The 12,162-nt window shown below is 36.1% G+C and overlaps 1 protein-coding gene across 1 annotated transcript in view; it reads left to right on the top strand.

The window, feature by feature from the left end:
- The window catches only part of CCBE1 (collagen and calcium binding EGF domains 1), a 380,199-nt gene extending 368,249 nt beyond the window's left edge, over positions 1-11,950 (top strand). The window contains exons 8-11 of the mRNA XM_001373826.4: positions 4,714-4,853; positions 4,948-4,983; positions 5,697-5,732; positions 7,221-11,950. Coding sequence (XP_001373863.1) covers positions 4,714-4,853; positions 4,948-4,983; positions 5,697-5,732; positions 7,221-7,454 — 446 coding nt within the window. The 3' untranslated portion in view covers positions 7,455-11,950. The remainder of the gene's footprint in view (positions 1-4,713; positions 4,854-4,947; positions 4,984-5,696; positions 5,733-7,220) is intronic.
- Positions 11,951-12,162: the final 212 nt, after the last annotated feature.

The raw sequence follows: 12,162 nt of genomic DNA, 5'->3' as shown, positions 1-12,162 counted from the left end.
TTAAATAAATGGTTTTCAAGCCTGCACAACCAACATCCATTAGTATTTTAGAAGTAAAGAATCATTGCTCTTTCAGTAGATAAGTACCCTAAAGATAAATAAAATTTTCAGAAAAACCAAATGAAAACATTTGAACAGTAATTTCTCAGGGAATCAGTTGCCTTTGAGACTAAACATTAGCCCTTAAAGGAAAAATGGAGGTATAATTTTTTAAAAATATGAACTTTCTTATTTGTTGTTAGATTCTGATGGTCCACTCATGGTCAGTTCTATTTGTTTTTTTAATTAATGGTTGGGTTGTCTACAGTATATGTCATGTGCTTCTGCAATGTTGGTGGATATGAAGTAGAAAGTACAACTTCTGCCTCTGACTAATTTAAAGTCTAGTTGGGAAAATAAGACCACAATATTTAATTTTTTAGAATAAAGTATATTACTACATTGTTGGTAGAGATGTGAACCAGTCCAGTTATTCTGGAAAACAATTTAGAACTATGACCCCAGCGGCTATTAAACTATAAATACTCTTTGACCCAGCAGTGCCACTACTAGGTTTGTATCCCAAAGGCTCAAAGAAAGAGGAAAAATTCCCATATTAACAAAACCATGTATAACAGCTTTTTTCGTGGCAGAAAAAAAATTAGAACCAGGGTGAGTCCCCATCAATTGGAGTCAATTGAATAAGTTATGGTGTATGAATGTGATGAAATACTATTGTGCTACCAAAAATGATAAGGGAGATAACTTCAGAAAAACCTGAAAAGATTTATACAAACTGATGCAGAGTGAAGGGAACAGAACCAAAAAAATAAAATAAAATAAAACAATTCACACAATAGCAATATTGTAAAGATAAATATCATTGAAAGACTTCAAAACTCTAAAAATCATAATGTCCAACTATAATTCCAAAGCATTCATGATGAAACATAATATATATTCCAAAAAAAGAACCCATAGACTCAGAGTATAGACTGAAAGCAAGTTTCCTTCCTCCTTTCCTTTTCTTTGTTCTTTCCTTCTTTCCTTCTTTTGTTCCTTTCTGGATATTGTTAATACAGGAATTTGTTTTGCTTAACTATACATATTTGTACTGGGTTTTATTTTTTGTGCATTCTCAATGGATGGGTAAAAAGGAATTGAGAGGGAGAAAATTCAGAACTAAAACTAAAAATTAATTTTAAAAATGATCATTAGCATACACACATAAAATAAATGTAATTATGATCAATCAACCAATTAGCATTTATTGAATGTTTACTATATACCAGGAAGTGTGCTAAGTACTAGAGATATATAGGCAAAAAAAACCCAAAATCCAAAAAACAAAAACAATCCCTGTTCTCAAGAAACCAATATTCTGATGGAGGAACAACATGTAAATAACTAGTTAGATACAAGATTCCACCATAGCATAGGCGGAAAGTAATATGAAAGAGGAAGACTTTAACTTCTGGGAGAGTAAGGGAGGGCAGGAAAGTGGGACTTGAGCTGAGCCTTGAAGTCCAAGGAAATTAAAAGAAAGAGGTGATGATAATAGGTTTAAAACTTGAAGAGACCCTAAACAACCATAAAATACAGTTCCAGGTGAGGAAACAGTCCCAGAGAGATTAAGTAACTTTTCCAGGGATATACAGATAGCAAGTGTCAGAATTAAGATTTTGAAACTGTTCCTCTGACTCCAGATCCAATATTTTATTGTTTGTTTTTTAAACCCTTACCTTCCATCTTAAAATCAATGCAGTGTATTGGTTCTAAGGTAAAAGAGTGGTAAAGGCTAGGCAATGGGGGTCAAGTGACTTGCCCAGGGTCACACAGCTGCGCAGTGTCTGAGGCCCGATTTGAACCTGGGACCTCCCATCTCTAGACCTGACTCTCAATCCACTGAGCCACTCAGCTGCTCCCAGAGAGCCAAAGTTTTTTCATTTTACCATGAAGTACAAAATAGGAAGGCATTAGAGGTCAGAAAAAAAGAAAAAACATTATATACAGGAATGGTTAGGGTAAGCTTCATGGAAAGAAACAGGGCATAAGATGAGCCTTGAAGGATGACTAGGATTTGGTATGGGGAAACAAGAGAGCATATTCTAGTCAGGAGAAAAAGCAGAGGCTCTGGACCGAATTTTCTTTTTCTTCCCTGATTCTGTTCTTCTCATCTGTTTTTCCTTAAATGTGGTATTTTTGAGTATACATTTATCCACAGAATGAAAATTGATCTCCATTATAGCTTCCCTAGTGTAGGTCCTATGACTAACCTACTTCCTGATTTCTTTGGAAAATCTCTTATGTAGATATCTTGATATTTATCAATGCATATAGTGTCTTTTCTTATAAATTTACTTCAATCATGGGCTTCTTCCTACTTCTCAAAGCTTGGAATGGACTAACTTCAGTGGAGGGTGGTCATTTCTGATCTAACTTTATAAATACATACATACACACACACACACACACACACACACACACACACACACACACACACACACACACCCAAAGCAGGAATATGCCACAGGACCAAAAGAAAATTTTACTACATTTCTCCTTCTTGATTTCATTTTCCAACTCTCTGAATCCTTTCCATTTTTGCCCTCTGGTTTCTTACTTGGCTTGAGCTGTCCAGGGTACTGGATTTGGATTTTTTTTTTTAACATTCCAAAACCTCTACCCAGAGCAAAGCTTGAAGGGACCCTAAGCAGTCATATAACACATAAAATATGAAGATTCCTTTTAATTCTTTGTTTCTAATATCATAGGGTATTTTTCAGGTACCCTAAAATTTTTAAATTTAATTTTTATGTCAATATAATTTATATCATCCATATGATACAAAATTATCATTTTTCTGATATTTTGAGATCCATGTTCTCTCCTTCCCTCCAACCCTTTTCCCTCCCCAAGATGGCATGTAATATGATAACAGGTTGTACATATTTTATCATGCAACACAATTTCCATATTTATCATATTGTGAATAAAGACACCTTCCCTACCTTAGAGAAAAATCCTTGGAGATAAAGTGAAGAATCAATATGTTTTTAGACACCATCAATTCCTTCTATGGAAATGGATAGTCTTTTTCATTATGAGTCCTTTGGGGTTGTCCTGGATCCTTGCATTGCTGATATTAGTTCATTTATTTACAGTCGATCATCATACATTATTGATGTTACTGTGTACAGTATTCTCCTGGTTCTGCTCACTTCACTTTGTATCATTTCATTTGTCTTTCCAGAGTTTTCTTTTTGTGATCATCTTGTTTGTCATTTCTTATAGCACAATAGCATTCCATTACAATCGTATACCACAACTTGTTAAGCCATCCCCCAATTGATGTACAACCCTTCAGTTTCCAATTCTTTGCTACTACAAAGAGAATTGCTTTAAATGTGTTTGTACAAAGAGGTCCTTTTCCCTTATCTTTGATATCTTTGACATATAGACCTAGTAGTGTTATTGCTAGGTAAAAGGTACTCACAGTTTGATGGCCACTTGGGCATGGTTCCAAATTGCTCTCCAGAATGGTTGAATCATTTCACAGCTCCACCAACAGTATATTAGTATCCCAGTTTCTACCACATCTTCTCCAATATTTACCATTTTCTTTTTTTGCCATATTAACCAGTCTGGTAGATATGAAATAGTACCTCAGAGTTGTTTTAATTTGTGTTTCCCTAACTAATGATTATTTGGAGCATTATTTCATACCATTAAAATAATTTTAATTTCTTCATCACAGCATTACCTAAAACTTCTTCCATTGGTTTATTAGGACAGTTCCAAGGCTAATAAGATTTCCCTACAATATTCAATTAATATTCTAGCTCTGTATGTTAAGATAATTCAGTGATAGAATGTGCAAACTTTCAAAATAGAGTCTCAGGAAATTATCAAACATTTGGCAATATTCAGTTCCTAGAATTAGAAGGCAGGCTCTTGCACTCATTGCCTTCAGAGAATTTAAGGGTATGGAACTCCTCCCTCACATGTAATCCCTAACATGCACTTGCTTATAGTCCAATGCTTTCTGATGAGTTCATTCACTGTATAAGTTCCTGCAAAGCATTGGTCCTGGAAGTAGCTGATTCAGGGCTACTGAAGAAATTCATTTAGTCAAAAGAGGAGACCCATTTACTTCCCAACCACTTACCTGGAAATGGAATTCAAAATTGGGATGAGTGACAAGTGTGAATGAAATCTAAATCTGTCTGTGCTGTGACCGGTGTCTAGTCCTAAATGGACATCTATACAATCTGAAAATTCTAGGCTTTTTCATAGGGACCTGAAAACCACTTACTATACCCTAACATGGAAACTTTCTGCATAGTAGCAAAAGATAACTCTGCATCAAGGGTTATTACTATTTCATGTGTCATTGACCTATTTGACAATCTGATAAAGCCTGTGAACCCCTTCTTAGGAAAAAATAATGAATAAAATGAAATAATAAGATTCTAAAAGGAACCTATTATATTTAGGCACCAAAATTATCAATGCAGTTATCAAAGTATATATTTTAATATTTTAAGATACAACAGGTTAAGAAACCCTATTCTAAGATCAATCAGAATAAAATGGTAGTCAAGTCTTTTTGCATCTAGAAAAGAAAAGAGTGGGGACAAATACATTAAATTGACTTTTGGAGCAGATGAATCTACCAATTCCTAATATTCAGCTCTCAGGTTATTAGATTTACAGGATGTCTTTGAATTACAGGGTCACCTGGACCAAAAGGAAGCCCTGGATTTCCTGGTGTGCCTGGGCCTCCTGGTCAGCCTGGCCCCAGGGGCTCAATGGGACCCATTGGACCATCTCCTGACCTCTCTCACATTAAGCAAGGCCGTAGGGGACCTGTGGTTAGTATTTTTTTCTTCCAATCCAATTAGTATGGAGGGTTCTTTTTTTGCTTTCATTTCCTTTTCTTTTTAACAGAATTGCTTTGTCTTTTAGGGTCCACCAGGTGCTCCAGGAAGAGATGGTTCCAAGGTGTGTATTAAAAAAGTTCAGTGTTTGCAAGCTTAAATATTCCCTACCATCAAAATTATAAGCACCAATTAATCCCTAAACATTGTTTTAACACCCTCATTTTCCAAGAGGAGGGAAGAAACTGAGCCAAAGAAATATTCTCTGAAATGGGATGGTTGGGAGAAAACTTGGGGAAAAGTCTCATGAAGAAAACTGAAAAATCTTGAAGAAAATTCCCCTACCCTTTTTTAAACTCATCTCTATGGAACAATAGTAATACATGCTTTTCTCTCTTATCAAGAACTTTTGCTAGGCTCTTGCATTTTTTAATATATTTGACCCCTGGAACTAATTGGTAGTTTTACTTTGGGAACTATCTGCTAGCTAATATTGGTGAGATTTTGTGGGGTCTGTGAGGGAGGGGATGGAGTGGGAAATCCATGTGAATTCATTTACAAAGTTTGTGAGTAACTGCATGAGCTGCCTTCGGATGTGTGTGTTCATTTTGTTAAACCCAGTTTGGAAATATATGGCCTTGGAGAAAATCTGAGACATTGAACCTAGGCAGCTGTGTACAAATAAGTGGCCCCTGAGGCACAGTTGCAGGCTTACATTTGTTTTTAATCACAGAAGTTTGTTGCTTATTTTGTGTTTTGTTTCTTTATCTTTATTTTTTAAAGACTGAAATAGTAGATACTCATTCTAGATAGCAATCTTGTTGTTGATTTTTCTAGGGGGAGAGAGGAGCTCCTGGACCCAAAGGATCTCCAGTAAGTGGCATTATTTGTCCAATCTAAGATGGAGGCTTTTGAATGACTTTAATAGATTTTAAGGATGACCTTCTTACTTTTTCGTTTGGCTTTTCTGGATAGTGTTTTATTACTGTGAAAAGATCTGAAGCCAGTGATGCTGGTTTTCTTTTTTCTTAAATCATGGCTAATCTTTAGGGCAAGAATTCTTAACATAGAATCTATGAAATTAAAAAAAATTAACAGATGTATTCCAACATAACTGATTTATTTGTGATCCTATATATTTCATCTTACTCATTTAAAATCAGTATTCTGAGGAGTCCATAGGCTTCATCAGAGTGCCAAAGTGAAAAAGGTTTTAAAAAGAGCCCTAATCTTATCCAGGGGTTCTGTGAACACTAAGTACAAAAGAAGAAAAATTGGAAAAGAAAAAAGCATTTAACCCCACACAGTCTCAACATCCTAGAAACTTAACCACTGATTTAATCATCTGAACCAAGGATATCTTTATCACCATTAAGAAACATGCCTGCTTTTAAATGTTACTCTTTGGGAATATTATACAGAGTAAGCTAAACGTATATGACCTCTGCCCTCTGGAAGCTTACAATCTAAAACAGACACCATTACCACCAGAAACAGACTTATCAAAGATCAGGAAAAAATTCATAAACTTAACTAATATTTAACATATTGTACCTACAATGTCTTTTTGAGGTTGTAAAAGGCAGACAAAATGTCTGCTTCGATTGCCTCATATCACAACTAGAGGTGATGATCACTAAATTATCTTAAACAGATTTAATAACCAATATTTTAACAATGGAAAATAATGTGTCCTCTATATACAAAACTGGAAATCCTTTGATTCTTCCCCAATTATTGAAATTCTGATTTCTTTTTAACATGGCTTTTTGTTGCTTTTAAATTATTGTCTTTTTCCATGTGTGTAGGAGTCACAAAGTGTTTGTTTGGTTTTTTAGTAATCCTTACCTTACTTGGTATTGGTTCCAAGATAGAAAAATGGTATTACGTAATTAGAGTTATGACTTTTCCCAGAATTACATAGCTAGGAAGTATGTCAGGTCAGACTTGAACCCAGGACCTCTTGCCTCCAGGCTTGACACTCTACCTACTAAGTCACTTAGCTGTCCCAATGTGCTATTAAAATAGATATTAGTACATGCTACTCTGGGGAAATCTCTTAAGGTGATCATTCCAACTCTTCTGCTATTTTACAAATCAGGAAACTAAGGTATTGGAAGATTAAATAATCCATCCAAGATTATATGTAATTTGAAATTTCGAGAACCTCTGACTAATTATTGTCATCCCCAGAACCATTTAGCCTGAGCAATGGAGTTCAGCAAATATATTTCCCATCAGATTAGCAACTGACATTGAGCAGTAGATCTTAGAAAATTAAACCATCTTTAGACTTTCTAGGAGTTGACTAGGGTTGAGGCTGTAATATTCTGACTCTGAGTTTTGCTTCTAAACATATAGGGACCTCCTGGTTCTTTTGATTTTCTCTTGCTGATGATGGCTGACATCCGAAACGACATCGCAGAACTTCAGGAGAAGGTGTTTGGACACCGGACTCATTCATCAGCAGAGGAGTTTCCATTACCTCAGGAATTTACCAACTATCCAGATGTCTTAGACTTTGGCTCTGGAGAGGACTATCCAAAGAGAACTGAGACAAGAGACTCAAGAATTCACAAAGACTTATATCCTTAGCAGGACCTAGGTTTTTTCATGCCAAAAGTAAGGGATGAAAAGGTTTTTCCTCTCCTGAATTTCAGTGATGGAAAGAAAATGCACTGGGGATTTAAAAGATAGATTTTATTTTATTTACTCTTCCCCCTTGCTTTCCACCTTATACCTCCCTGCTTCCTCTAATAGCCCACTTTCCTTACCTATTGGTAAGTAGATCAGTAACTGGCTGATATACTTCCGAGCATGAGCCAATTGGGCTAATGAGATAGTTTCTCCATTAATTTCCTTCTTGTACAGCTAAAAGGCTTAAAACTTCCAGAGTATGGCCATCAGAAATCTGTTCATTTCCTAAAACCTCCCCAAAAATGAAAAAATAATTTGCCAGGTGATGCCAAAGTCACTTACAAAAAAAAAATGAAATTAAATAGTCAGCAAGCAATGATCAAGCACCTATTGTGTGCTTGACATTAGGTAAACAAAAATAAAATTGAAATAGTCCCTGCCCCAGAAAAGCTCCTAGCTCAATGGGGAAAACAACATGCATATAGACAGATACAAAATGATACAAGGCTAGTATTTGGAGCCATAATTTCATCGACAAAGGGACTTCCTTCATTAATCCAGACAATAACCTGTACATGCCTTCTCATCCTTTGGGATTCCTATTACAGAAAGAACAAAAGTAGCTATAAAGGAACAGAAGCTCCAAACCAGAAGCCTGGTCAACAGAAGATGACTTTCTTTTTGGAGAAGGGGAAATTCTCTATAATATTATGTGATTTGTCTACCATTAATAAGGCCCTTTCATTTTAAAAAGTTCATAATTAGATGAGGTTTCTTCCTGTCGCTAAATGAAGTAATAAGGACTGGGGGGAAATCAGAAGAATTATAATATTTGCCATTAGATATAATGCAGCTTTAACCCCCCCCCCAAAGTGACTATTAAAGTGTTTAGTCCTACCTGACTTTTAAGCAGTTACCACATTCAGAGTAAAAAGTGCAGTGTGCTGTAGGAACAAATTCAATATTCTTTTATACTAATGTCTTGAATATTACATATGGTAAAGAGATGAAATTTATTAATGCACATCAGAAACCATTGGAAAGTGATATGCCAGGAGATTTTCTAACTCTTCAGTCATGCAGGTAGACTTTGGAGAAATCTCTTGATTAAATCACAGACTGTTCATCAAAGCAGAATCACTGACCTCACAAGAGGGGAGAAGGGAATGAATTTCCTAGGCTAAACTGGTACCTGAAGAAACCTTGATGTGCACCTAGAGAGCCATCCTGCTGCATTTGGGACAGAGTAATCAAATTAGTGTAAAATGCAACGTCAGGCTGGATGAAAGCCTCTGGCATTTGGTCATTTTTCTTCTTGAGGCCAAAAACAGCTAAATCTACAGTTAAACTCTCCTTAACCAATATAAGGGCCTGTCATGAATCTCTGTCAACTTTGCCAGTATCACTGGTGCTATAATTATTATAGAAATTTAACTTAGTTGGGAGAGGGAGAAAACTGAACAAAAATGGACTTTCCTTAGGAAAAAAATTGTCCTCTTACTATTATTGTTATCCTATTGTTTATAAGGAAAAAAATCTACTTTCTTTTTTTGGGTTTTCTTGACAAAGAAACTGGAATGGTTTGCCATTTCCTTCTCTAGCTTTTTTTTTTTAAATAAATGAGGAAACGAAGGCAAACAGGGTTACACAGCCAGTAAGTGTCTGAGGCCAGATTTGAACTCAGGTCATCTTATTCCAGGGAATAAAACACTGGCACTCTCTCCACTGAGCCACCTATAGCTGCCCCTAAATTTGTGATTCTGATGGCCCTTTATGCTATTCTAGACTATGCAATTTCTCTTTCTACCGGGAAAAGTGAGGTCGCTAAGTGGTACAGCCCAATGGTCAGTGAGTAGAGGAAGCCAAGTGACAGAGTGGGTAAAGTGTTAAATTTGGAGGTAGGAAGTCTTGTTTTCAAACTCTGCCTTAGGCATTTCCCAGCTCTGTGATCCTAGGCAAGTCACTTAAAGTCTTAGTTCTTTGGTTTCCTTTTCTGTAAAATGACCATGTTGGACTTGTTGGCTTTTACCATCTTTTCCAGTTCTAAAACTACAACTTCAATTGTGCATAGGGCTTTTTGGGTGGGGCCTCATTGTGTTTTCATTTCATGTGTCATATTTTTATTTTATTTTGTTTTGTTTTGGCTATTCAGTCTTAAGAATGCTAGAGAAAAGGATGCCCTGGATACACATCTAAAGACCTGGCAGCAATAACCCCCTCCCCATCCTCTAGCACATGTACAATTCACACACCCATCAAATACCACAACCCAATCACAATTAGCCAACAGCTGTGCTCGGCATAAACAGACCAAATGTTTTCCAACCAAATGTCTAGATTGGCCCATCTAGCTTTACAAATACCTGTTTCTTTTCCAGCATCCCTCCTGCTTCCTTTGGTCCAGCCAGTTACTATGGTATGGCACTAGCCTTTTCCAATGCTGGGTTTCAGAAGAGATTTATTCAGCAGCTGTTGGTTCTGCCTGGAATATATTTAATGTTTTGCTTGTTTGTGGAGTACGTTATTTAAAGGGTGTGGATGGATGAATGCTTAAGAAAATAGTGCCGTGGATTATGAGAAATGATCGGATCTGTCTTTGATTTAACAAAAATGAAAATTGTTAATGCTTTTTTCCCCTCAAAACTACTATATATTTTTGGAAATTTCTTTATTGTCAAACACTCAGAAAACACAAACTTAACCATTTAGAGGGTTAAAGATTAGGATAATATATTCAGATTATATAAACTGAAGTCACATAAAGCTGAGATTCCTACACCTCTTTCAAAGAACATTATATGTGGGGAAATTATAGGCAAGCACACAGTTATCCCTTGTCTTTCATAATCTCAACCTGCTGGATCAGGTTGATTTATTGAATAATGCATACCCAAACACAGGCTTCTATCACAACATTCAATGAATATTTCACCTACCCAAAAGAGGTTTTTCAAAGAAGATGACATCAAATAGAGCATTACTTTTATTCCCAATGTATCTTTTAGTTATATTTAAAATAATCAAAATTTCCATATATATAAAGATACTATTTCCGTTCTCAACCGAATGAACAACTATATTTTAGGTAGAGAACAAGTAGAATACACTCAACTGTATATATTTCATGTTAAGTATTATTTAGAATCACCTTCAATGCTTCAGGATAAATTTGGTTTCAAAGTGTTTGTATCCATGTAACTCAGACTTAAATTGTTTGAGAACGTTTTCTTAAATCTTTTTTGTTGTTGTTATAAGATTTTTTTTCTTTGCTGAAAAAATGTAATGTGGAAATTGTCTGCAGGGCAGGCAGAATTACATTTCGTTTTAAGAACATTCCTAGTGTCCTGAGAGAGCTCTGGATAGTGAAGGAATGTGCCCTCCTGTGCTCCAGAGTAGGGCAAAAACCCAACCTCAACTTCCTAGATTAATTCACAAATGGAGCCAGATAAAGAATTAGTCCCTGTGCAGCTTCAGATGACTGGTGGATACAGTAAGCATACATGCGCTGCCATACTACCTGCATAAATACCCAGTTTAAGTTGTGCCTGGCAAAGGGACTCTCTTTGCCCAAAGGTGCAAGAAGGCATTACCCATGGAAAGCCACAGAAAAGGAGATACCGAGGGCATCCCTCTATGGAGGTTCTGGAAGCAATATTCTCTGTGTACTATTTTAAGCCCTGCCTCCTCACCCTTCTCCCAGAGTGGGCATTGTGGGGTTATCATACATATGTACACACACGTGTGTGTGTCAGACACATTTTACAAAGATTTGCCACATCCACACAAATTTCCTCAAAGAGAAACATTTTATATAAAAATTGAATCAGAGTTTTTGTTAAGTAGTTATTAATAATGTTATTAATAACAAAGTGATTCTTTTCTCTCTATTATTAATAATGTTATTAATAACAAAGTGATGAATAACATTATTAATAATAGAGAGAAAAGGATTTTCTCTGAAAGTATCAACATGTTCCATGACAGAAAATCAATAGTAGGTTTCAATTTGCCCAGAAGTGCCACTCTATTTCCAGAGTGAAGACTGTCTGCCTTGGTAGCATTCCTACTCCCCATGATGGGAAGAAAAGCCATTGCTTTAGGAAAATCAGAGACGAGGGAGAGCTTTTGTCAAATGCTCACCTCTCCCCCTGCCTCCTGTTTCCCACCAGCATGTGCACATTCCACACAGAGCTAGAGGTCATTACCACTCTGATAGGCTCACATCAGTTCAAGTCAACAAACATGTACTAAGGCTCAGAGAGAGTTCCCTGCGACTGTATTTCTGTAACGAGTCTGTATCTCCTAGTGACTGGTCATCCACTTCAGTAATCATATTGCTCCTTATTTATAACAGGCATATGAAATACATAGGTTGATATTCCAAACAGTTATGTATGTGATTTCCATGAAGATCATTTATTATGTATGCTTAATTACAAAGTTATTTTTTCGTATATTTTTGTGCTTGTCTTTTGTCATAAAGTTTGTTCCCTTTGAAGAGTCAAATTTTGATTTGGTAACCAGCAAATATGGGTAGGAGGACTGGTTGAGGGAACCCTGATCAACTGATTCATCCATTCAATTTGATGAAATTTCTGGATGGAATGATCAGGTAACAGACAACGAGAACGAAGCGAATGTCCCTTTCAGACTCTAGTAGCCCATT

The sequence above is a fragment of the Monodelphis domestica genome, chromosome 3, assembly GCF_027887165.1.
Source record: "Monodelphis domestica isolate mMonDom1 chromosome 3, mMonDom1.pri, whole genome shotgun sequence".
NCBI classification, from domain to species: Eukaryota; Metazoa; Chordata; class Mammalia; order Didelphimorphia; family Didelphidae; genus Monodelphis; species Monodelphis domestica.
Note: the sequence above shows the minus strand (reverse complement) of the source record. Positions and strands in the feature narration are given on the sequence as shown.